This window comes from Coregonus lavaretus (genome assembly GCF_964263955.1).
Source record: "Coregonus lavaretus genome assembly, chromosome: 14".
Classification (NCBI taxonomy): Eukaryota; Metazoa; Chordata; class Actinopteri; order Salmoniformes; family Salmonidae; genus Coregonus; species Coregonus lavaretus.
The window spans coordinates 41,785,006-41,811,982 of record NC_140001.1 but is presented as its reverse complement, the minus strand read 5'-3'; the positions used below and the strand labels follow the sequence as shown (position 1 = coordinate 41,811,982).

Sequence of the window (26,977 nt, the reverse complement as noted above, 5' to 3'; positions counted from 1 at the left end):
GAAACGTCTGACCTCTGTGATTGCCAACAAGGGTTTTGCCACCAAGTACTAAGTAATGTTTTGCAGAGGGGTCAAATACTTATTTCCCTCATTAAAATGCAAAACAATTTATAATATTTTTGACATGCGTTTTTCTGGATTTTTTTGTTGTTATTCTGTCTCTCACTGTTCAAATAAACCTACCATTAAAATTATAGAGTGATCATTTCTTTGTCAGTGGGCAAACGTACAAAATCAGCAGGGGATCAAATACTTTTTTCCTCACTGTGTGTGTGTGTATATATATATATATATATATATATATATATATATATATACCCTACCATCTAACACTACACTCACAAAAAAATTTAATAATAATAATATTAATAAAATAACACCACCCTACTCCACTATTTAAATCTATTTAGTCCTACCTCAGGCCAACAACCTGAAAGGATGGGACACCACCACTTAACACACCGTGGAACTCTTCTGATGTCAAGTCTCGCACACTCAAATACCTCTCTGCAGCTGCCACCACAACCTCAATTTTCTGCGACTTACGTTCCATCCCTGCAGTACAGTTGATAACCATTGCTATAAACGCTAAAAATCCAATCTTACTGAAACATATATCACTTATTGGCATATCCCTCTGTACTGGTACAGATCTACTGCTCACACCACTCCTCTCAATATCCCTCCCCCTTGACCCATCTTCCTCTACTTTCTTCACTGCCTCATCATATGACAACTTCTGCACTACTATAAACCTGGAATCCTCAACCTGCCTCTCTTGCATGGGACATCTCTGATCCCCAGCCCCATGGGCACCCCTACAATTAACACATACCACTACTTTACCCAATACTACACATTCCTTTGTCTCATGCCCTTCATGCACACTTCTCACACCTAGGATCCTCCCTCCTACACGCTCCTGCCACATGCCCATAAGCTTGAAACCTGTAACAACGTAATGTATTCGGCACAAAAACTCTTACAGGATAACTTATATATCCTAACATCACTTTGTCGGGCAAAGACTCAACATCAAAACTCAAAAGAACAGACAATAACTCTTCTGTTTCACCACTCACGCCACCCTGTTTGCGTCGCACCAAACGACAAGCATCACAAACAGTAATCACTCCTTTCAATGGCGCCCTTTTCTTGAGAGCGAAACAATTCACAATTCTTTCCCCCATTTGTTTAACTCTGAGCGTCTTCTCCCTCTGACCAACAGAAACACAAACAATTATCACTAGACCACTTCTGGTTACCCTCACCGATTCCACTATACCGACTAGTTACCGGAGTGTAACTCCAGTTCTATGAGTGGAGCGGAGCCCCATAGGGGAGCTATGCTCCTAGTGGTTTACCCTCTGCCCTACGGCAGAAACAGCCTGAAGCAAAAATTATGCACACACCTGCAGCCAATGGGAGCACAGGTGCCCCTATATAAAGGGACCCGTTCCCTCAATCTGCCTCCCGAGATATTATCTTCAGCGAGACTAGAGAGGGTCGGCAGGGCCTTAAGTCCTATGGGGCTCCGCTCCACTCATAGAACTGGAGTTACACTCCGGTAACTAGTCGTTCTATATCGTGGAGCTCCGCCCCATAGGGGAGCTATGCTCCTAGTGGTTTAAGGCGGAGCGAACGCTCCAAAATGTACTCCCTGCCGAGCCTAACACTTCCCATTAAAAAATGAAAAAAGGTCAAGCCCAGCAATGGCTGCAACCAATTCCCGCAGTACTGCGACTAAAAAACCCATCCGGGCGTCACAATATACCGCGTCATCGGTTATAGACCCGCCCCATCTAGCTCAATAGCAATGCCAATGGCTAGTGGGCAGACCATCAGAATAGAAGCCATGCTAATCTGTACTAGCAGATAGCCGTGCCTCAATATTCTGTGACAACACTATCGTCCACTAATGGAATGACATAAATGTCACTCTACATTATGTGTCCAATAGACCGCCTTACTCACTCAATGGAACCCAGAGATTAGTAGGCAGGAACAAAATATACTAGTCATACTAAACTGAACCATCAGATAGATGACCTCACATTCTGTCCACTCAATACATGTCTCTACCATACTGACACTGTCAGTCAGGAGACATGCCACAAGATATGCTTTTCATCCAAAGCGGACCTGATAGAGACCTGTCTATCATCCTGCTTCTCTCTCCTCCAGCTCAAGATTCTCCTTCAGCTGTGCTGAGTGCAATCGAGCTTGAGAGTTAAAAGCTTATCCTAGACATAACAAGTTTTCCTAACCAAAGCGGACCTGATTGGAACCTGTCCAAGGTCCTGCTTTGTCCATTCTTTCTAGCTCAAAATCGCCTTTCAGCTCTGCTGAATGCCGACCGAGCTAAAGAGTTAGAAAACATGTCCATCCATAATATGTTTCTTCTAATAAAAACGGACTTATGAGCATGGTCACAATCCTGCTTTCTTTCTCTGTTTTTTTCTCAAGATCTCCCTTCAGCCACGCTGAGTACAGACCGAGCCAAAGAGTTAGAAGACATATCCAACAGATAGAAACGGATAAAAGGAGACGGTGTTGACCATGACGCTGCTCTACAAATATCCTCTACCTCTGTTCCTCTGAAGAGGGCAGTAGAAGCTGCTACTCCACGAGTGGAGTGCGCTCTAATACCCTGAGGCGGTTGTTGCCCCGCCGCCTCGTATGCCGTCTCAATACCTTCACAAAGCCAATGAGACAATCGCTGTTTTGAAAGTGGTCTACCTAATGCAGCCGCACCGTGACACACAAACAGCTGAGGCGATGACCTAACCGCTGCTGTGCGCTCAATGTAGCACGCCAAAGCGCGTACTGGGCACAGACAATGAAGCTTTTCCTCTCCCCATGGGGAGGGGGATGAAAAGCCCACAATTCCACGATCTGTGATCTATATGCACTGTTAATAACCTTCGGCACAAATGCCGGGTTAGGACGTAACACCGCTCTGCTCAGATCGCCATTGATGGCAAGGCAGTCGGGTCTCGTCGACAGTGCACACAAATCACTGACCCGCTTAGCAGTAGTCAAGGCGAGCAACAGCGCCGTCTTGATAGACAGCATCTTGAGGGGTATTTGATTCAATGGCTCGAACGGCGACTTACATAGCGCTTCGAGAACCAAGGCCAAATCCCACTTGGGCAGCGTAGCTCTAGGCATCGGCCTAAGCCGTCGCGTTCCCAATAAGAAACGTTTCACTAATGGGTGACTGAACACGTTTTTCCCGTTAAACCCTTCATGACCAGCTGAAATTGCCGCTGCAAACACTCGAATGGTGGAGGGCGATTTCTGCTTATCAAACATAGACTGCAGGAATGAGAGCACACTCTCTACCTGACAGCTCATGGGGTCCACGTCCTGTGTGTCACACCATTGTGAGAAAACATTCCATCTGCTGGTATACACTCTAGAAGTGGAACTGGCTCTTGCGCCCTGTATGGTTCTGATCACTGCATCAGATAACCCACGGCGCCTCAACCTGTCCCATTCAGGAACCAAGCCTTCAGTGGTTGGCCGATTATGGGCCACTGCCCTATCGAGCCTCCCGCCTGGGTCAACGCGTCTCGTCGATGTGGAATTGGCCAAGGTGGCGCAATCAACATCTGACTCATCTCCGCAAACCACGGAGCCCCCGGGCGATCGGGCGCTATCAGTATCACTGACAGCTCCTCTGACCTCACCCTGGCTAGCAGTGGGAGAATGCAAGACAGCGGAGGGAATGCATACAGAAGAACTTTCGGCCACGGGTAGTGCGCGAATGCGTCTCTTCCCAGTGGTGGTTCGTCCTGTTCCCTCAGGGAAAACCATAGGAGACACTGCGCGTTCACACGTGACGCGAACAGGTCCACCTCGGCTCTCCCGAATTGTTCCCAAATTCGTAGAACAATGTCCGGGTGCAGACACCACTCGTCGTCTCGAGGACCCCCTCTTGACATGAGGTCTACCCCTACGTTCAAGTAGCCCGGAATGTGCGCTGCTCTCAACGAGCGAAGGTGCTTGTGAGCCCACAGCCACAATTCCACTGCCGCCCGATGGAGGGCAGGAGACCTGACCCCTCCCTGGCGGTTTATGTGAGCCACTGTGGTCCGGTTGTCTGACCAGACCAACACATCGCGACCCCGAAGGGTAGACGCGAAGTGGGTCAAAACCAGTCGAACCGTTTCCAACTCTAGGAGGTTGATGTGACGACCTGATTGAGGCCATGCACCTCCTATCGCTTGAGACTGACATGTCCCTCCCCATCCAGTCAGAGAGGCATCTGTAAACACTGGAATGTAGGATGACACCTTGCCCATCGGGACTCCGTGCGCGAGAACGCTCGGGTTCCTCCAATAGTCCAGGTCTGCTCTTAGCGAGAGAGGAACCACCACCAACCGATGACGTTGACGCACTGGGTCTAGTCTTAGTTGGGCGAACCACCGCTGTGTTCTGCGCATGTGCAGAAGCCCCAGCGGGACCACAGAGTGGGCTGCCGACATGAGACCCAAAAGTGACATGATCGATAGCTCCGTTACTGTGTGATTCGGACGACACCTCCTCAGGGCTAGTAACAATGCTGCCCTTCGAGGGTCCGAAATTCGAGCCCTCATCATTACAGTGTCTAGCTGTAGTCCCAGGTAGACAATCTGATGACTGGGCCAGGGTGCGCTCTTTTTCCAATTCACAGCGAACCCCAGACGCGTGAGATGAATCACTGTCTGTGTCGTGTGAGTGAACGCCAGCTCTGCTGACGGGGCGAGAACCAGCAGGTCGTCTAGGTAGGCTAATATCCTTATCCCTTGACGACGCAGCGGCTCCAATGCCGCCTCCACACATTTGGAAAATGTTCGAGGTGCCAGGGCGTACCCAAACGGCATCCTCGTGAACTCGTACGCCACCCCTTGAAAGGCGAACCGCAGAAACTTTCTGTGGCGTGATTGTATCGGCACATGAAAGTACGCGTCCTTTAGGTCTATGCTTGTACAAAAGTCTCCCTTCTGGACACATTCCAGTAGACGTTTTGTCGTCAGCATTCGGAAGGGCCGTTTGGTTATGCTCTCGTTGAGAATGCGTAAGTCCAAAATCGGCCTCACTCCCCCCGTCTTTTTGGGCACTAGGAAATAGGGCGAATACAGCCCTTTGTTCCTTTGCTCTCGGGGAACTACTGTGACCGCCTCCTTCGCCAAAAGTTCCGTAATCTCTGACATCAGAGCGGCTACTTTGTCTGGCGTTTTCATCACCGTCTCCACCACTCCCCTGAACGGGGGTGGGGTCCGATGGAATTGGAGGGCATAACCCTTCTGCAACGTCTGATCTAGCCAGCGTGAGAGGGTACAGCTTCGTTGCCACTGCCAGCGATGCAGAGAAAGCGGGCGCGCACGAAGCTGTGGTGCATCCAGTAGGAAGGACCTGTATTCCTCTATGGCCCTCGCCGCCGCTATTCCCCAGCACTGAGTTGGTGGAATAGCCCAAGGCGGGCCCCCCTCGAAAGGGAGAGGAAACATCAGCTCGTTCTGGGTGAATCGGGGGCCTTGATACGTTAGTTACGACCGTAACTCCAGTAATCCAGCCCTCCGTGAACGCAGCACGGTTCTGAATTGCACTGGCTGAGGCATTGGCCTGAGACAGAGCGCTCTCCCCGGATAGCAATTGCGTCATCATGTCATTGTCTGACTGAGACTGCTGCTTGCCATGAGACCCATCCATTACAGTACTCAACAGAGTCTGAAAGATGTGATCACTGACTGGTACCACACGGTGGTGCCACAATACCTCCTCACTGGTCTCATGCGGCTGCTCAACAGCACACTCAATGTGTGGTGAGCTGCGCTCAGAGCCATGGGCATTGTTACGTTCTGAATAGACCGGAGGCGTCCATACCTTGGTTATACTTGTAACTCTGGTATTCCCGCTCTCCGTGAACGTCGCACGGGTCTGATCTGCGCTGGCTGAGGCATTAGCCTGCAGCAAGGCGTCATTCCCGGCTAGCGGCTGCGTCTTCATGTCACATTGGGACAGAGACAGCTGCCTGCTGAGTGAGACCTTTACTACAGAGCTCCTAGGAGTCTGTAGTAAAAGATCTTTATTAAGTGAGCTAAGGCTGCGCCTTGCTACCTTTTCCCTTTTCCTCTCCTGAATGCGCTCAACTACGCACTCTTGGTGGGTTGAGCTACACTCAGGATGGTGAGAGAAAACCATAGAACGTGAAGTGTTCTGCAGTACGTTATGGAATAAATGTCCTTCTTTGACAATGTCAGTGAGAACCAGCTCTTTATTCACACAACCACAAAACACACCCTCCACGCCCTGAACAGTGGGGTGGGGGGGAACAGTAAGCTCAATTGCGTCTTGCGCCGAGCCGTCTTCCGTCCTCTCCCCCTCGCCTCGTCATTGGTGCCGCCTTTTTTGGGAGACCTTCTGGTGCTGCCAGGCCGGCTTGACGGCAACCTCCCTCGCCGGCGGAACCGTCGCTGCCACTGTCGCTGCTGGAGGGGCCGAACCCGCTCTCTTGCCGCCTGTGGTGGACGCCTGTCGCCTGGCCCGTCGCCTCCCTGTAGCTCTACTGGGGGCGTTGGAGGTGGACGGAGTAGCTGGGGCTCTGCTGGCCTTCATTGCCAATGGCAGATGTTTGGCCAGGTGCTTCCTCTCCTCATCCAATTTAGCGATACGCTCTGTTGCGTCTTTCACAGCGACCCCAAATAGGCCCTCGCTGGAGATGGGAGCGTTGAGCAAGGAGGCTCTGTCGGTCTCCTTCATGGCCGTCATAGACAGCCACAGGTGACGCTCTGTGACCACCGAGGTGGCCATGGTCCTGCCTGCGCAGATTGCCACAGCCTGCGTCAGATGGAGGATGGCCCCGGAAATCCTGGACGCCTCCTCGATTTCCTCGCTGGTCAACTCCGACCTACCCGTTGTGAGACGGGATAGGGAGGCCGCGAGGAGGGCGATGTTATTCACCGCTGACACGCCCTGGGCTCCCAGCGTGAAGGACTTCTCAGCCAGCTGTGCTGTGAGCCTGTCCTTTTGAGCTGGCAAGGTGGCCTTCTTGGAGGCTGCCCAGGGACTCGAACCTGGCACTAAGTACGCCGCCATGGCGCCTTCGAGCCTAGGGATTCCCTTAGCCGCCCACTCATTACCGGCCACTCTGGTGAATGGGATATACGCTCTGGCCGGCGAACGCGCCGCCAGAGGTGAGCCCCACGAGCCCTCGACATATTTGCCAAGGGAAGGCATGGCTGGAGCCATTGGCTCAGCCGCCCTCCTTGGCTTGGAGTAGGGGCCGCCTTCCATCAGGTCCACTTCCACAGGGAGGGGAGCTGGGGGCAGCGCTATCTCCAGTCGATTAGCCGCCTTCTCAATGAGTTCGGGAAAGTCCGAACGCAGAGAGGCTGCCGCGAAGGACAGGGCTTCTGATCTCACAGAGCCCATGTCGTCATCGTACAAGGAGCCTTCAGACCTCGCGCTCTCCAACGGAAAGGGGGTCTTGAAAGCTGGCGCCAGAGCTCCGGATTGTCCCACTGGGATATCCATCTCTGTGCCTTCCTTTTCGTCCTCTGAGCCAGCACTGTCCGTCGACACCTCTGAAGCAGAGGCGAGAGTGGACAATACATCCTCTAGAGGGACGTCCTCTCTAAAGAACGCCCAACGCTGCTTCCTCTCCTTCATAGGAAGGAGGGCGCAGGAGGCGCAGTTAGGAGGGTTGTCGAGACCGTCCTTAGCATGCTGCGGTCCCAAGCACACGAAACAAAGGTCGTGGGGGTCCGTAGCTGCCATGTCAGTGCATCGACATAGAGCCCTAAAAAGGGCTTTTGGGGGTGGGAAATTCCCTGGTGCGCTCATGCTGGAAGACGTTGATGGCTGGATATCAACGACGAGATCTTCCTGAGTCTTCTATGGCTTCTTCAATTCTAGTCCAGTCGCTGAAGATAATGGGAGGCAGATTGAGGGAACGGGTCCTTTTATATAGGGGCACCTGTGCTCCCATTGGCTGCAGGTGTGTGCATAATTTTTGCTTCAGGCTGTTTCTGCCGTAGGGCAGAGGGTAAACCACTAGGAGCATAGCTCCCCTATGGGGCGGAGCTCCACGATATAGAACCAACGCTTTTTTCACCCAACCTGAAACCACAAATGGATCAGCCAAAAGGCAAGGGCCCACTCTTTCCAAAAACGTCACTCCTACTCTACTGTCAGACTCATCTTTATCCTGACACTCTGTGCAAGCCTCAGGCTCCGTGTACTTCACCACACCTACCACCTCTGATACTTCACCCTCATTCTTCCTCCCTCTCTCGCTTAGACCTCCTCTGCCTCTCTTTTTCCCTCCATTCCACCTCCATCATCTAAGTATACTTCTCCTTATGATAATACTGCACTTCTCCTGACATACATCTGTTTCTTGCTTTCTCAAGGGACGCCATTTACGAGGCTCTGCCTTTACCACACTTTTTCCCATCCCTCTCTCCTCCTGTCTTCAGCTCACTCTGCTTATACTTTCTACCATTCTTCTTTAACAAACCATCTCCCTTTTCCCGCCATTTTCCCCCGACTCAATCTCACTCTCTTTACATTTACATTTTAGTCATTTAGCAGACGCTCTTATCCAGAGCGACTTACAGTTAGTGGGTGCATACATTTTCACTCTTCCTCTCTCTCTCTTAGACCTCCTCTGCCTCTCTTTTCCCCTCCATTCCTCCTCCGTATCGCTGGTTATGATCATCTCAAAACATAATCATAGAGCATTTCCTAGAGAAGCAGATGTTTCTTCTTCTACGGTGTGATATACCGACAAAAAGCGTACTAGTGCCACCTATAGGAAACTGGCATAGGTGCAGGCTGTAGTGCTCTGTTAAAGACAACAGATGAACAGAAGACAAGCTACCCCCACACCAAAATGTATTTCTGTTAGCCTGTGGGGGAGCTAAACTGAGTAAGTTTTCTAGTAAATAGACTCTAGTTAGCTAAAACGATAGTCAACACAGGCCTTAATTCTCTGGAGTTGTTTGTACTTATGCCGGTCAATGTAACGTTAGTGTGCTGGCTATGCTAGCTAGCTAACATGCTGACAAATCTCAGTTAGAAAGCTAAGTTATCCAACTAGATAACCATCTTAGCTATTTTAGCTGCAGTAGTAGTTAACTAATGTGATGCAAGCTATCACTAATATGATTATTATGATAACGTCAAACACTGGCTAATTGTCAGTCGATTATAGCTAGCTAGCAGTTGAACTTCACAATGGTCTGCGCACAATAGACCCACAGATAGAACAATGCGAAAGACCGGTTTTATCTGGCATGACTTGGCCAGCTAGCATGGTGATGTTAGCTAAGCTAGCTTTGCCATTAATTTAATGACAAGACAAAGGCTAGCTAGCTATTATTTCACCGTAGAAATTGCATTTGTCTTTAGAATTTTGTGAGACTATAACGTTACTTGTATCATTTTTGTCCGATTTTGCAAACTTCATCTAACATCATCAGACTACTGAATAAACTACGGTTAGCTATGTCATGTGACGTTAGTGTCACCCTTCAAGTGCTTTAAAAAAGTATTAAGGAATGGGATGTTCGATTTATGTAAGCTTAAGCTATTCGTGTTATACACAAGTATAATTATTGCAAGTCTGTTTGCTAGTGAGTTTGTCTGATAGGTATTAATTTACTTGCATACGGTAGCTAACCCCAGTACTACAAGACCAGACATCATGAAAGAGTTGCTTGCTAGTCCTAATTATTCTTCACTTCTCTTTTCCTTTTGTTTTCAGATCAGCCACCCACCCATTCCTATGGAGATAAAAGAGACCTGGGCTCATGAGGATTGCTGGGAACACACCGAGTGGGATATCCACCAAGCACTGGAGTACAGATAACACTGCACTACCACCACTGTGGTAAGAGCATCAGATGTTTTGATACCTGCACAATTCACATAAATCAGGCTAATCTCCCAGAGATGTCCTCTAGACATTCTTTATTTATTTACTTGGTTTTCTATTCTCTGTACTCTTATCAGAATGCTTGTGTACTTTGTTTTACACAAGAATACGAAGTTGAGTCATATATTTGGCTACGGGTCCCTCACCGAGTGCTGATTAATTTAGGTTCTAATGGCCCTGTAGAAAGAAGTCTTACCACTCAGTGCTTTTTATCAGCACTCTAATGGGATGTCTGGTCTCATAATAGGGTGAATTGGGCTGAATTGTGGTGATGTTGTTTGTGGGAGTAGACTTATATGGGAGGTCCGACTGTGCTGGGCAAGTCTGTGGTGGGGCCAGGCAGGCATCAGACTTCTCATCTCCACAGGAAGTCTGTTCTGTCTGTCTTCCTCGCTGAACAGATGAGTGCCAAGTGATGAGGGGCAGGGATGGTACCCTACATTCTCAGGAATTTGTTCTTTAGAATATGTTCCAAAAACGTTTCTTCAATCCTACAGCATTGTATGTACTTTATTATTTATTGGCAACGTTGCAGCAGTCATTTTGGAACAGGTTCTAAACAACTAAATAACATGTTCCTGAAAATATAGCCTAGTCTAATGACCATCCAGAGAGGAGAAGGGCCATTAGGTGAGGGCCAGGGTACAGACAAATGTTTCTCCAAGCAGGGAGACAGCCAAGGGTAGGAGACAGTGTTAGGCCTACTGTGAGACGGGCTGGAGACAGCCAGCGCTGCCTCCTCCTCTAAGGTAAACAGGATCTCCTCCTGAAGGTCGTTGGAGCGTTCCTCAAGGCCACTGGAGACAATGCCCTGGGTTTTATTATCAGAAACGACTAAGAATAGAGAGCAAGGTGGTTGTCGTGCTTTTGGTTTGTGTTTGGACCAGACGAGCCAAAACGGAAGATTCCTCTATAGAAGTGTTACGGTTGTGAAGATAATGTTCTGGAAGGGTGTGGCACGTGAGTGACAGAGGGAGGAGGGGTGGGGGGCGCACATGGTAAAATGTCTGAGGTTTCTCAGCCTGTCTGTTATGGAACTTTTCAAGATTTTGAGTTCTAGGCCTAGCCCTAAATAGAGAAGACATATTTTGTACGCTTTTCACAAATGGAGACTTAATGTTCTACTGTAATTTATTCCAGATTTTGTAAGTTTTGTTATTTTAAAATATGGAATACTGGGCATATAGGATAGACTAGCTAGGATAGACTACTCATACATGTTATTCGATCATTTCAACCAAACTGCTCGCACGCGTCAGCAGGCTTCTCCATAGCCAGGCGCTAAAATAGAACTTGGTTCTATTTCAGATGCTTGACGCGCTGCAAGTCCCGCTTCTCCCATCTACTCATTGGTTTTCACGAGCATACTAACCCACGTGGGTGAATAAAATATGAACGAGGAGAGACTAATCAAAGAAAACAAACTAAAAACTAACTAGGTTTCCCTTTTTATCTGTGGATTAATTGTCGGAGTAGACAACACATGATTTTGTGACTCAGATAGGGTCAGAATTCTACAAAGATCCAGCAAAAAAAAAAAGAACCATATGCATTTCAGTTAAAATAACAACCCAATGTTTATCTCCCAGGACAAATTAGCTAGCAACAGCAAGCTAGCTAAATGTCCATGAGTGTTTCATGTGTCTTTCGACCTCTCCCCAAATTAATATAGTTGGTTTTGGTATTTTAACCTCCGTGTCTTGAATGCGTCTGGTGGGGAAAGACAAAATCAACATGTGCACAATGGCACACGCGGGGTCAGTTTGGTCAAGGTGTCAGTGTTTCTTTCTTCATAATTGAAGTGATTTACAAGGTGGACCACACACTTAAATGACTAATCTAACCGCTTATAAATTAGATTACTGCTAAACTGACTTTGGTCTTCTGAGACATAGTGTGTGTTTGCCAGGGTAATAAAGATGCTGTCCAATACCTGCCCTATGGGAGCTAGATTAATTGGACCTGTTTAACAATGGTGAAATCAATAGCAAAGCAAACCCCAGTGTAATGCATCAGAGATTCAGGTGTCAGAACATGCACGTGATTGTCAGTCTTTTCATTTCATTGCTACACCTTTCAAATGATCCATTTAGTATTTTCTGATGGATGACCTAACATGATGCCATTGATTTATGCTGCTGCCACTATAGGATATTTAGTACACATCACATTCATTCAACATAGAATGCTATGGTAGTCTTCATTGAGTTGTGTTAAATTGCTAAAAGAATGTAGCCTGTTATTCATTGCAGTAGCTAATCTATATGTTCCATATGCCATTATTATTTGTTATGGCATAATAGGGGCTTTCCATATTTTTGTTATTATAAATGGCAAGTATTTCAGAAAGTTTCTTGATATTCTGTAATTTGATCATAAGATAACTTTGAACTTGAACAGATCATGAAACAGGCTGTGTTTCAAAATGCATACTTGTGTTCTATTTAGAGCGTATAGCAAGTACGGACGTCAACTGTCATTTTTCAAGTACGATTCCAAAAGTAAGTATGTGAAAAGGCAAGTATGGACTTAGTTTACCGGAAGTTCCATAAGCGTACTTGGCAGGTCTGGATAACAAAGCACGCGTGGGAGCATACTTTTTTGTTCCCTTCACCAGGGAGGCTATCCCATAACACCTTGCGACGCAGCGAAAATCAATTTCCAGAGCATTAAGGAATAACTTTGTAAAATGTAAGTATTACGTTTTTATTCAACAAATGTTCAACAAATTACTTTCATATGAATTTTGAATTTAAATGTTGCGTCACTGGTGTTTATCAGCCTGCTAGCCAAGATAGTTAGCTCGTCGGACGTCATAGGTAGCTAGCAGGTGATCTCCTCAGTGTTGCCAACTAATTTTCAGGGGAAGTGGCTAGAGACAGGTCGATTTGTTGCTAAATGATGTTGTGATGTCATTACGTAATAACATAAAACTGTGTCATTACGTAGAATACACAATAACGTTACTCAAATTGACTGGCCAAACCTGGTCGACAAATGATTTAACATTTGTTCGTTTAGATTTGTTTTTATTATTATCACATTTTTATTTGTAAAAGTAATATAAACACAACACATTTTATATGATCAGATATTTTTATTTTTAAACAACACATTGAATTATTGAACAATTACAAATAACAGATTATTGAACAATTCTATTTTATTAATTTTCTTATTAACTAGTAAATCTACGCATTCTGAACAATTATAGTTTTAAGCAGTGTATTGGTAGTTAGTTAACATGCTACCTAACTGATCAACAATTATAGGTACAAGCTAATAACAAGGTGTATATATATGCTATCTTATTGAACAAGCAACTTAACTCAAATAATGATGTGTGCGCTAGGCATCTCTCTCCAGCTCTCTACAGGTTGTTGTGCTGCTTGGCTGGCCTGCTGCTGCCTGTGCACGAGCTGAGCGCCTGCTGCTGACGTCACTCTCAATGCACTTTTGCAGCCAGGCACGTGTGTTGTGACTGAGTGTGTGACAGAGAGTTTTTGTGTCATTTAGAGGGAAAATGTGTGCATTTTAGCGTTTGAGTCACTTTTCAAAAGTTCCAAATAAATTTATTAAAGTAGCTACATTTGTTGCTAGGTACTGTTTGAAAAAAAAGTTGGCAGGGTAGTCTGAAAAGTTGCTAAATCTAGCAACAAAATTGCTAAGTTGGCATCACTGCTCGTCCTGCTTATCAGCTGTTTAGAGATGAGCAACTAAACTAACTAATCGTAAAGTCAGCAATGTGTCAAATGTCAAGATCCAGACAGTTTTTTAAATCCTGAATTGGTATACTTGCTAGCCAGCTAATGACAAATGTAGCAAATTGTTTTTTGCCCATTTGTTTTCAGGGACAGATGGCAACTTATGCTTTCTTTTCACCCAATGGCATTGGCTTGGCAGGACAAAAGTTGTGAACAACAACTGATTCATCTAGGCTTGCTAGCCAGCCAAGTTATTTTTGCATTCTTTCATGATCGTTCAATACATGCATGTAGTGTCTGTTTACCTAACATTAGCTGACTTTCTTCTTGTCATTTCCCCTCCCCTCTTGTGTTGCACCATTTGCATATAAAGAACATTTGTTGAATTATGAAATGATCAACTAAAAGTAAATCGGTGACAACTTGATCAAGCCTATGAATATGCAAAACTGTTTACAAAACCATTGCACATTAGTAAAGGTAGTTGTGTTTCTAAGCAACTTGAACTAGGGGTGTGATCATGAGTCCAAACTAAAACGAGAGTTTCTATTGGACAAATTCGGGTAGGTTCCGCCCCGTTTTGTTCCGTTTGCTTCCATTTGAAAAACGTTTTGCAACAGAATCGGCAGAATTAATACACCCCAGCACTGAAATTTGAGCAGTAAGGTTAATTTCTCCACCCTTATGTTTCTGCTCTGTTCTCCTCAGGTTGAAGCACATCCCACCCTAACACCCAGACACATGTAAAGACCTTGGAAACCTGCCGTAAAATCACACTATCCCTGGAGTTAATTTCAGCAGTGTGCAACATCACTACATTAGATCACAGTAGATCCACACATTTTATTCGCTATCATGTAACTTATGAAGCTCATTCTAAAATACAGTGAATTCTGTCCCAGGTGTACTTCACTGTGTTCAAGTTTTTATTCCTGCCCTGCACAAACACCTTATTCAACTATTCGTGGTCTAGAAGTTAAACGAGAATTAGTTGATTGAGGTGTTAGTGAAGGGCTGGAACAAAAACCTCTAAACTCCTGTCCTGTGTAACAAAATAATAATAAATAATAATAATTGGCTGTCATGACAAAATTTGCCCTCATGTACTGAACAAGCTTTTAAATGTTGGAGGTTCATCTCCTTGAGATGTCCCTCACTTGGGGATGACTTCTCTTGTACAATGGACTGTGTTCTAAGGATTCATGCACAGATACAGGAAAACAAATAAAAGTGATAATATTTATAAAAAATGACAAGCGTTGATGTCTCCCCACGGTTCTGGTTTTGAGGCTTGGGTATCTGGGGGCTGCAGTTAATCTGTCTAATTCCTTGCAAGGAGAGAGAAATGCATTCATAATATTACAATGGTGTAATTATTTAATGTAATTCCTGTTTGATATGCATGCATATAATTAAATTGGACACGTTCTCCTTTATAATGTGTTTGTTTTGTATCCAATGCATTTACACGTAGTTTACATTAGGATGAAGTAGCCTAGGCCTTCTAATCTAGTTATATTGCATCATCACTCCAATCAATATTAGTTATTAATGCATAAGGTGAATATAAAACCAAGCTGTCTTGAACATCATATGCATGGATGTTATGAATTTAGCACTGAAAGCCTGCTCATTAGAAATAAAACACCAGCAGAACTAATGCAATGTTAGATTCACAGTGAAACACCAATATTCTGCCTATTTATCATTCTTAAACAGTAAGCAAAATAGCTTATTTTAAATTATAGTTACCTGTCATACGTCCACAATGATGTAGCAGCAGACCAAGCAATGTGTGAGAGGAGGACCCCACATAAAATTATTATTCTGGTTGGTGTTAGCTTAATTCACTAACAAGTACTGAGGAGAAAGATTCTGTGTAAACAAATGTAGCTAGCTGGCTGCGTGATGATGCGGTTTCCTGTTTAGGTTAGTCCCGTCGAAGTACGTTTTAAATGTTAACGGATTTTAAGCACTGGGCATTCTCCATACTAGACAGTATGCTCTCTCAGGTGTTCTTGGAAGTTCACCGTTGAAAGAACGGGTGAACGCAAGTGCGCATTTTCAAACACTGCTGTATGTCATACTACTCTCCTCTTCCCAGGTAAACCATGATCCCCATCACTGAGCTGCGTTACTTTGTAGACTGTCAGCCGGCCTACCGTATCCTGAAGCCATGGTGGGACGTCTTCACTGACTACATCTCCATAGTCATGCTCATGATCGCCGTGTTCGGGGGAACGCTGCAGGTCAGTGAGCGGACATTCCCTTTTTTTCTATGTACTTGATCTTCTTTTTGTCTAGCTCCTGTTACAATTCTAATTCAATTGTATTGTTATATGCACAGGATACAGCGTAGTGTACACCGTACAATGAAATGCTTACTTTATTATTTTCGATGTATCTAAAATGCTCTCGTTTCACTCTACAGGTCACCCAGGACAAGATGATCTGCCTGCCCTGCAAGTGGGTGGTCAACCAGACCTGCAGGAGGTATTTCAACGCCACCCTGTCGGCCCCGCTGTTGTTGGAGCCCAAAGGGATCCAATACAACCTGGATCGCCACCAGTACAACTATGTAGACTCCGTCTGCTACGAGAACCGCCTGCACTGGTTCGCCAAGTACTTCCCCTACCTGGTGCTACTCCACACCCTCATCTTCCTGGCTTGCAGTAACTTCTGGTTCAAGTTCCCCCGGACTAGCTCCAAACTGGAGCACTTTGTGTCGATTCTCCTGAAGTGTTTTGACTCTCCCTGGACCACCAGGGCTCTGTCTGAGACGGTGGTGGAGGAGAGCGACCCCAAGCCGATGAAGATGAATGGCTCAATGGATAAGAAGGTGTCGTGTATCAGCGAGGATGTGGAGGCTAGTGTCCCCATGCTCCAAAGGACAAAGTCTCGCCTGGAGCAGGGTATTGTGGATCGCACTGAGACAGGGGTCCTGGATAAGAAAGAAGGTGAACAGGCAAAGGCCTTGTTCGAAAAAGTGAAGAAGTTCCGCATACACGTGGAAGAGGGAGACATTGTGTACAGGCTCTACATCCGACAGACTATTATCAAAGTCATTAAGTTCATTTTGATTATCTGCTATACAGGGTATTATGTGCACAATATTCAGTTCAGCGTGGACTGTAGTGTGGATATAGAGAGCCTCACGGGGTACAGCATGTATCATTGTGCTCATCCTCTGGCCACACTGTTTAAAATCCTAGCCTGTGTCTACATCAGCTTAGTTGGGGTTTACGGCTTAATTTGCATGTATACCCTCTGTTGGATGCTACGGCGCTCGCTGAAGAAATACTCCTTCGAGTCTATACGAGAGGAGAGCAGTTACAGCGACATACCGGACGTAAAGAACGACTTTGCTTTCATGCTGCACATGATCGACCAGTACGATCCGCTGTACTCCAAACGCTTTGCCGTCTTCCTGTCTGAAGTGAGCGAGAACAAGCTGCGGCAGCTCAACCTGAACAACGAGTGGACTCTGGACAAGCTGAGGCAGAGGATCACCACTAACTCCCAGGAGAAGCTGGAGCTGCACCTGTTCATGCTGAGCGGCATCCCAGACACAGTGTTTGATCTGATAGAGCTGGAGGTAGTTTGTGTAGAATTACCTGTGTTCCTTGTTGTCTGTGCCTTTGTTGTTCCTTGTTGTCTGTGCCTTTGTTTTGTCTATTTTTTAATGCCCACACTGTAGCAACTTTGTGATTTGTTGTACAATTTAGGAAAAGCACTTTCACATCTGAGTCGGCTTGTTGCAGGTGTGTGGGAATAATTAGATGATATCTTAAAAGAAGATAGAAACTCGCACAGTGCTCTTGTCTGTGTCACTTCAGTTTATTGGGCTTAGGTATCGGCCTTTCAGCCCAAATGTATTATTTTTGTTATTATTGATATTATTCTAGGTGCTGAAGCTGGAGCTCATCCCAGACATCACCATCCCTCCCATCATCGCCCAGCTGGTCAACCTGAAGGAGATGTGGCTGTACCACACCCCGGCTAAGATCGAGGCTCCGGCCCTGGCCTTCCTCAGGGAGAACCTTAAGTCCCTCCACATCAAGTTCACGGACATCAAGGAGATCCCTCTGTGGATCTATAGTTTGAAGAACCTGAGCGAGCTGCACCTGACGGGGAACCTGAGTGCAGAGAACAACCGATATATTGTTATTGATGGGCTACGGGAGCTGAAGAGGCTCAAGGTAAAATGCACTTTCACAGACTAGCACACTCATCGATAGTCCTTATCCGTGAGGCCTTTTTTAGCACCTACTATTGTTATTTTAACTGCCTTGTATTTCTTTCACCTTATGTATGTAGAGCTTTGAGTTTTCTCTAATGCTATAATTAAATGCATTTATTATTAAGGTCCTCCGGCTGAAGAGCAACTTGACCAAGCTACCTCAGGTGGTGACGGACGTGGGGGTGCACCTCCAGAAGCTGTCTGTTAACAACGAGGGCACCAAGCTGATTGTTCTCAACAGCCTGAAGAAGATGGTGAACCTGACTGAACTAGAGCTGATACGCTGTGATCTTGAGCGCATCCCACACTCCATCTTCAGCCTGCACAACCTGCAGGAGATTGACCTCAAGGTAAGTTTGTCATTGCTGTTTGTTACGTTCAGTGTACTTTTACATGTTCTCACACATTTTATTATGCGATTGTCTTGTTTTTATTCATCTTGCTGATTTTATTATGTAAAGTGACTTTGGTTTCCCGGACACTAAGTCTAGTCCTGGTCTAAAAAACATGCTCAATGGAGATTCTCATTTGGAATTGTTTTTTAGTCTAGGACTAAGCTTAATCTGTGTCTGGGAAACTGGCCCTGGATGTTTTGAAAAGTATGAATAAAATGTATTATTATTGTCATCATTGAAGGACAACAACCTGAAGACCATCGAGGAGATCATCAGCTTCCAGCACCTGCACCGTCTAGTCTGCCTTAAACTCTGGTACAACCAGATTGCCTACATTCCCATCCAGATCGGCACCCTCAACAACATGGAGAGGCTCTATCTGAACAGGAACAAGATCGATAAGATCCCCAGTCAGCTTTTCTACTGTCGTAAGCTACGCTTCCTGGACCTGAGCCACAACAACCTCACCTACATCCCAGCAGACGTGGGGTACCTGCAGAACCTCCAGTACCTGGCAGTCACAGCCAACAGAGTGAGTTCTTTCGTTTTCAGCTTTGGTTTGTTGGACTAAACATTTCTGAGGGTTTTAAATACAATTTATTCTGGATGAATTATTTCTGAGGAATGTGTTTACTTATCTGAGAACTGTGAATCAAATCGCATTAACACTGTGATTTGTGTTTCATTTATTTGTTTATGTTTTCTTAGTCTGTTATGACTAGGAGGTTTAATACCTGGTGTTTTGTCTGATAATGACAGTTTTACACATTGTAGTGTTTGTGTCACATATCCACCTGATACTATCTCTCTATCCTACTTCTCCCTTTTTTCTACCTCTTACCCCATTTAGATCGAGACCCTGCCCAACGAGCTGTTCCAGTGTAAGAAGCTCCGTACTCTGAATCTGGGGAACAACTGCCTGACATCTCTGCCGTCGCGCTTCGGGGAGCTGACGGGGCTGACCCAGCTGGAGCTGAGGGGGAACAGGCTGGAGTGTCTGCCCGTGGAGCTGGGGGAGTGCAGGCAGCTGAAGAGGAGCGGCCTGGTGGTAGAGGAGGACCTTTTCAACACCCTGCCCACCGAGGTGAAGGAGCAGCTGTGGAAGGTGGACAAGGAGACGGCCTGAACAGATAAGGGTCGGAGGTGGATGTTAACTAAGTTGAAACAGACACAGGCAGGACCCCTGGAGGACTGGAGAAGACTACACAGAGCCAGACAGCTCGCTTTGACTCTACTGCAGGGCTGCTTTTCAAGGGAATCTATGCTAATGTCCCACCGCCATGTTACTTTTTTTTCCTGCGAAACCGTTTTAAAATGCAGTTTTAAAAGGGACATTGTTAAGGTAAAGGGTTATGTTTTACAAGATGTGTGCGCGTTGAATGAGATGAGATATCATTTTGACTGTGTTGCATATGAGGTTGCAAAATGCAAACGCGATATTCCTGTAAGAGAAAGGACTTAAATAATTAGCCAGCAGATGCATTTTCAGGTGGGCAGTGTTATTGTCATTCAGACAGGGTATATTATCCTGCTATACCATATCGTAACCCACTTATATAACACAATACAGTAGACCACCCTTGATCCAGATTCTCTAGGGTAATAAGGGACAGTTAGAGATTTACGGAACAGGGACATGGAGAAAAATGGGGGAGGGACTCGGACTATGCTTTTTAAATTTCAGTCGCAGGGAGGGTTTAGAATATTTTTTTGGTGTCCTGTAATTTGTAATTGATTAAATGATATTTCATCTGTTTTAGAATTAGATGCTTATTATATAACGATTATATAATCTCAATCAAATTATCCATAGTTTATAGGCCTAGGCTATATGAAATGCATGCTTGGAGAAGCACAGGGCAAAGTTCTATTTGTAAGGAAATTAATTTCCTGAGTGTTTTGTGCTGCTCTGATGGTGTAAATAAAACTAGGATACACTGCAATGGATATTCCAATCAAGAACCCTGCTCTGCTCTTGCTGATCGAAACCTTTGTGTGCTGTCTAACCAATGGCTGTGCTGTGCAAGGTGGCAGTTCAGGAGGCGAGTCAAAGGCTTCTTCTGAAAATAATTTTTGATTAGTTAAAAAAAAAAAAACACTGGTGCACGCAGACTACTGCTGTCCTGTTCGGTTTGAGAGGGAGAGCGTGAAGATTAGGAAGACCGGAGGTTAACTTTGATAGCTTGCTACTTTCATTTTAATTAAAACTATTTGTATGCTGCTGAAAGTAGGCTAATTCAGGCTATTTTGAGTAGGCCTAATTCATTTCAACAGTCTTAATTTTAATTTGACTTTACTAACAAGAGGGCTTTGTGATGGAGCCTATTTCTTCCTATTTAAGAAATGAGGTAGGCCTACCTGTTTGACAGACAAAATTATAGGATGCTATCCATAGATTTTCTCGGCCAGTTCCTCCACCCATCATGCACTCTTTAAATACCTCCGTGTGTGTCAGTGAAGGGCTTGGTGTGTTAAGTCAAAACCACGGCTCGAATTGAGGGGGTAGGTGAGGGTATGCCATACCTTTTGTTAAAGAAAATGGCAAAAAGCATTTTGAAGAAAATAAAACTGACCCAATTATATAAAGCGATCTATAATGGTGCTTTAGTCCATGATGCTTTATGCTAGAAAAAGCTGTAAAATACACGGGAAAGACGTGACTCGGATGCATATGGGGATATATTTGGTTTGTCTCTATGACATTGAGGCTGAGCTACAACCTTCTATAGCCGAGGAGACAAAAAAATGGACTTGTAGTAATCTAATGTGTGATTCTGTCGCTATCAATTGAGCTATTCACTTTATGTCAAATGTTTAAACTCTAACAGATTTTAGGGAAGCATGCAAGTTCAGTATGCAAGGTCAATGCATGCCTCTGACACAGCAAAACACCATGTGCAAAAGAGGAGCCTGCTTGTCATCAGAAACGTGGATTATAACACAGCTGTACACAATTAACAAAATATTAACAGAATATGCACTAATGGTTTTATGACCAAAGTACAACAAATACATCATAGGAATGATGGCTGGCTATTGCTACGTAAACCTGGCATTGCATGTCACGCACTAATTGCTATAGTGTGCAATACTACCTTTGCTCCTTCTAGCCAAAGGTTAATACAGTATGATCCCCCGAAAGGGGATTCTTTTAAATTGGCAGTGCTTGGATATTTTCACATTTCAGTTAATGGGAGGAGAGATGTGAATAAGAAGTCAAGAAAATTTAAAGGGATTTATGAAAAATGTATATATTGCACTAGATGGATGAAATCATCTTATCTACAGTAAGAGGATAACCTCGTATTACACAGTCGGGCAAATGCACAAATACCACAGTGTGTAGGCTATTTATGTTACTGGAGGTTATTATGAAATGCAATGCTGGCGTAGACAATCAACTCTAATTTCACAGTGTCTTTTCAGTGACATTATACATGTTTGAATGGAATGATGTACATATTAATGCTAGATTACATAGAAAGTGAGACAAGACTAAAAGTAAGGGCCAGATTAAGCCTAGTCCAGGACTAAAAAGCATTCTCAGTCTCAATGGAAATTCTCATTTGAAAGAGGTTTTTATTCCAGGACGAGGCTGAATCTATGTCTAGGAAACCGGCCCTGCCCATCATCAAGTGTGGGGTGTCTTGAAGAAAGTGTGTCCCCTTATGTCTTGTGCATGCAGTTTTCAATATGGAAACTGCATTCGGTGTGCGGGGTGTTTGTGTTGAAGTCTGTGAATCAATGTGTCGTCCCATAGAAACCCATTTAAATATATTTTTTAAATCTACTCTCACTCACTAACCTAACTCACTAAATCAATCTTATTGAAGCCACTTTAATTTTTGTGGATTTTCAATTGCTTGAAAACAATTCCGAGGATGCCTACATAAAAAAAGAAATTGACGATTTATTTTGTGTTGGGTAGTGTAATCGAGTGGTAAATGCAATGCAAGCAATACTTTATGATATTAATTTGAAAAATAGTCGCACTTAGACATTCCATTTTTCTTCAGTGTTGACAGCTATTAGTACAGTACAACAAAACCTTCTCAGGAAATTGGCATTCAATTTTATCCTTGCATTTCTTTTGTTGCCATTTTCTTTTTTTCACTCAGTATTTTGATGTTAATTTAAACAGTTGTTATAACACACATTTTTATATTTCTATACTTTTTGAAACATTGTTTTCTAGTTTTTGTTAGCATTTAATATAATAAGAATTGCTGGTTCGAAATTATGTCGAACTTTGAATAAAATAAATCTGAAATCATACATCACACTTGTAGCAATTCATTTCTATGTCTTCTGTTTGTTAAATCGGTATTGTTTCAGAATGTAACTATGTTAAAGGTTTCTTTTGTTTCTCACTTGAATTAAGAGTATGGAAGAAATGTATGTGTATGTTTCATGTAGTTCTGTTTTTAATCTGAATTGTCATCCTCCCCAACATGTCATTTTGACACAATATTGTTTCATTACTTTATTGAAGACTGACAACCCCAGTTTTACATTTCATTCAGACACAGTGACTAGCAGTCAGTAGTGTAGCTGCAGTATTACATTTATTATAAAAAAAGAATCCAGCACTTTAGGAAAATAACTTTGCTAGTTTGTTTAAATGACATGAAAGTTGTGAACTGTGTGTAATCCTAATTATGTCCTGAAGCATTGTCACCATTCCCCTCCTCCTTTACTCCTTCATTCCTGTTCTGAAATTATAGTATAATAAATGTAATTATGCACATATAATGGTCTCATTTTACCATTTGCTTCCTGAATCAATTTGTTTGGATAAATTGAGCACTTTATGCTGCCTAACCATGACAACCACAAAAATCAAGAGGCTTGATATGGTTATGAAATTACATTTTTGAAAAAGAGATTTCAGATTTTCTAATAGACATTTGAACATGTTGTTCTTTGTGTACAGAGAGAACCAAAGGTCTCAGCACATTTAAGGAACTTGACAAAAACGTTATTTTCATGGTGTTTCATTACTTTAACAGAACGTTTCCTTTAATTTTCCTTACGTTTTTGGTAATGTTCTTAGAATATTCGTCAAGTGGTTTGACATGTTTTCATATACAGTGGGGAGAACAAGTATTTGATACACTGCCAATTTTTCAGGTTTTCCTACTTACAAAGCATGTAGAGGTCTGTAATTGCATGTAGAGGTCTGTAATTGTTATCATAGGTACACTTCAACTGTGAGAGACGGAATCTAAAACAAAAATCCAGAAAATCACATTGTATGATTTTTAAGTAATTCATTTGCATTTTATTGTATGACATAAGTATTTGATACATCAGAAAAGCAGAACTTAATATTTGGTACAGAAACCTTTGTTTGCAATTACAGAGATCATATGTTTCCTGTGGGTCTTGACCAGGTTTGCACACACTGCAGCAGGGATTTTGGCCCACTCCTCCAGACAGACCTTCTCCAGATCCTTCAGGTTTCGGGGCTGTCGCTGGGCAATACGGACTTTCAGCTCCCTCCAAAGATTTTCAATTGGGTTCAGGTCTGGAGACTGGCTAGGCCACTCCAGGACCTTGAGATGCTTCTTACGGAGCCACTCCTTAGTTGCCCTGGCTGTGTGTTTCGGGTCGTTGTCATGCTGGAAGACCCAGCCACGACCCATCTTCAGTGCTCTTACTGAGGGAAGGAGGTTGTTGGCCAAGATCTCGCGATACATGGCCCCATCCATCCTCCCCTCAATACGGTGCAGTCATCCTGTACCCTTTGCAGAAAAGCATCCCCAAAGAATGATGTTTCCACCTCCATGCTTCACGGTTGGGATGGTGTTCTTGGGGTTGTACTCATCCTTCTTCCTCCAAACACGGCGAGTGGAGTTTAGACCAAAAACCTCTATTTTTGTCTCATCAGACCACATGACCTTCTCCCATTCCTCCTCTGGATCATCCAGATGGTCATTGGCAAACTTCAGATGGGCCTGGACATGCGCTGGCTTGAGCAGGGGGACCTTGCGTGCACTGCAGGATTTTAATCCATGACGGCGTAGTGTGTTACTAATGGTTTTCTTTGAGACTGTGGTCCCAGCTCTCTTCAGGTCATTGACCAGGTCCTGCCGTGTAGTTCTGGGCTGATCACTCACCTTCCTCATGATCATTGATGCCCCACGAGGTGAGATCTTACATGGAGCCCCAGACCGAGGGTGATTGACCGTCATCTTGAACTTCTTCCATTTTCTAATAATTGCACCAACAGTTGTTGCCTTCTCACCAAGCTGCTTGCCTATTGTCCTGTAGCCCATCCCAGCCTTGTGCAGGTCTACAATTTTATCCCTGATGTCCTTACACAGCTCTCTGGTCTTGGCCATTGTGGAGAGGTTGGAGTCTGTTTGATTGAGTGTGTGGACAGGTGTCTTTTATACAGGCAACGAGTTCAAACAGGTGCAGTTAATACAGGTAATGAGTGGAGAACAGGAGGGCTTCTTAAAGAAAAATGAACAGGTCTGTGAGAGCCGGAATTCTTACTGGTTGGTAGGTGATCAAATACTTATGTCATGCAATAAAATGCAAATTAATTACTTAAAAATCATACAATGTGATTTTCTGGATTTTTGTTTTAGATTCTGTCTCTCACAGTTGAAGTGTACCTATGATAAAAAATACAGACCTCTACATGCTTTGTAAGTAGGAAAACCTGCAGAATCGGCAGTGTATCAAATACTTGTTCTCCCCACTGTAGTTTGAGAACGTTGAGAAACAACGTTCTTCTGTGGGAATTTCAGCACCTCAGCATAATGTTTTCTGCAGGTTTCGTCATGGTTCTATTTAAAGTCATGTTCTCAGAACATTAAGAAAACTTTTGATAAAAACCACAACAACACAGTAACATTCGGAGAACGTTCGAAGAATGTTATTTAAAAACATATACATTCCTTCAACACAACTCTCTATCCTCGATCTTGTTAAATGACCTTAATGAGTGCTTGTTTCCTTTGAAATGGGGTCTGTTTGAATAGACTGAAATGAACAGCTTTGCATGCATTTAAAAAAACATAGCATGCTAGCTTCAAACTGGTGGCGCAGTGGATTAATTCCATGGCTTGAGAGCAGAAGATCATAGGTTTTAATCTCACTGACGCCGTGCCGCAATAAAAAAGGAATGTGTTTGCATGATTAATGCCTAAGCAAATTCATTTCCATGTGTCCCATCTGTGCTTGGAGTTCAAAACAGTTAACCTAAGCTAGCAGTGTTATTAAAAGTCTTATTGTAACATTTAGTGAAAGTTTTAAGGAAGTAAAAAAAAAAACTCAAAATAACCTTTACATTTAATTCCCCAAAATTCACAACATTTAGAGAATGTTCCCAGAATGTTATTTAATTACCTTCAAATAACCTATAATTTCCATTCTCAGAACGTTAATAAAACCACCCAGGAAAACTCTTAGGGGACCAGAGTAAAACGTTCTCAGAACATTCCTGCAACCAAAAAATTGTAGTTCCCAGAACAGGTGAAATTTTCACTTCCGTTATAAGAAAGTTTTAAAAACTTTCAGTTTTACCGGTCAGGAAAGTTATGGCTTTGTTACCAGAACCAGTAGGAAACCAAAAACGTATGCTCCCACAACTTCCAAGGAACCAAATGTGCTAGCTGGGTAGAGCTTGAGACATTAAGGAATATAAATACACAGGTAGAGCTTATCTGTGAAATCAGTTTGAGTTGCAGCAGTAGCAGTCTCTACATCATAGCACCATCGGTTCAGCTCTGAACTCCACAACAGGGTGTAGTCCAAGGTCACTGTCACAGAGCTATTGGCAGTGCCTTGATAAATATAACATAGTAAAACAAGGCATTGATTAAAACTGTTTATTTCGAAGATGTTTAGTAAATGCAGTAATGGTTCTCAGCAATATTTAGATTTTTGATCACCTGTAAAAAGAAGAGAACACATGAGAGTTTGTAGTCTCACACCTATTCATTTGATTTAAAACTCAGACACTCAGGTAGGATTGTCAAATGTTTGCCTGCTGACAGTACTTGGCACCTCTGAACAGTGTCGGCAGTCAATCTCTTTGGTGTTTACACAGCAAAGACCCAATGATGTATATAAACCCTTGATTGCTGATACTATGTATTGGCCATTGAGAGGCTTTGAAGCCACCAGTCGGTTAATAATGTGCTTTTACATTTCAGATTGTTTTTCCAATCCCACAAAAATTGCAACAAAGCGCCTATGAAAATCCCTCACTCTGTCACTCAGAAAACTTATTCCAGCTTCTGCTTGACAGCTAGAAATCTTTGCCTGTAGGTGTGCGTGTGTGTAGGCTAACTGCCCCTCCCCTCTGAAGCATAGGTTACTGTAGCCTATTGATGATGTTACAAGCATAATTCTGAAATTAGGGAGAGATGTTTAAACAGAGAAGAATGGATTGACTTTTTCAATGCTAGTTACGGATACAATAGTTATCACGTTTCACATTGGATTTATTAACTACAAAAAGGTAAGATGTGTTTTTAATTCTAGTGCTGCTCTGCACACACAAGCTTGTTAGCTATCTTGCTAATGTTTGTTCTGGTCCAACGTTAAACCAACTCGGAAAGATTCTGCAATCTAGAATCGGTAGGTTTGTTGCTACCAGGTCAGTACCAATGATTTATATAAACACTAGGTCTCTGATAGGGGTGTTGTGTTGAAGCCATGGTGCCTCCATCTTGGCACTCCCACAGCATTGTAAAAA

General features: G+C 44.0%; 1 protein-coding gene across 2 annotated transcripts; it reads left to right on the top strand.

Moving 5' to 3' along the window:
- The first annotated feature begins 8,814 nt into the window (after positions 1-8,814).
- LOC311141902 (volume-regulated anion channel subunit LRRC8A) lies at positions 8,815-21,210 on the top strand. Of its 2 annotated transcripts, XM_084177407.1 has the most exons (8): positions 8,815-8,917; positions 9,755-9,880; positions 15,734-15,878; positions 16,061-17,224; positions 17,535-17,828; positions 17,995-18,219; positions 18,506-18,796; positions 19,115-21,210. In XM_084177407.1, the coding sequence occupies exons 3-8, from the start codon at positions 15,741-15,743 to the stop codon at positions 19,388-19,390; spliced, it is 2,388 nt and encodes a 795-aa protein (XP_084033533.1). In that variant the 5' UTR covers positions 8,815-8,917; positions 9,755-9,880; positions 15,734-15,740; the 3' UTR covers positions 19,391-21,210. The 2 variants fall into 2 exon arrangements, with proteins under 2 accessions (XP_084033533.1, XP_084033534.1); XM_084177408.1 differs by lacking the exons at positions 8,815-8,917; positions 9,755-9,880 and having other exon boundaries at positions 15,049-15,878.
- The last annotated feature ends 5,767 nt before the right edge of the window (positions 21,211-26,977 follow it).

What these genes read in the sequence shown, in the direction of transcription:
- LOC311141902 (XM_084177407.1), top strand. Translation starts at nt 15,741, where the DNA reads ATGATCCCCATCACTGAGCTGCGTTACTTTGTAGACTGTCAGCCGGCC. An exon ending in GGGAGCTGAAGAGGCTCAAG is followed by an intron (nt 17,829 to 17,994) that starts GTAAAATGCACT and finishes TTTATTATTAAG; the next exon opens with GTCCTCCGGCTGAAGAGCAA. An exon ending in TGGCAGTCACAGCCAACAGA is followed by an intron (nt 18,797 to 19,114) that starts GTGAGTTCTTTC and finishes TACCCCATTTAG; the next exon opens with ATCGAGACCCTGCCCAACGA.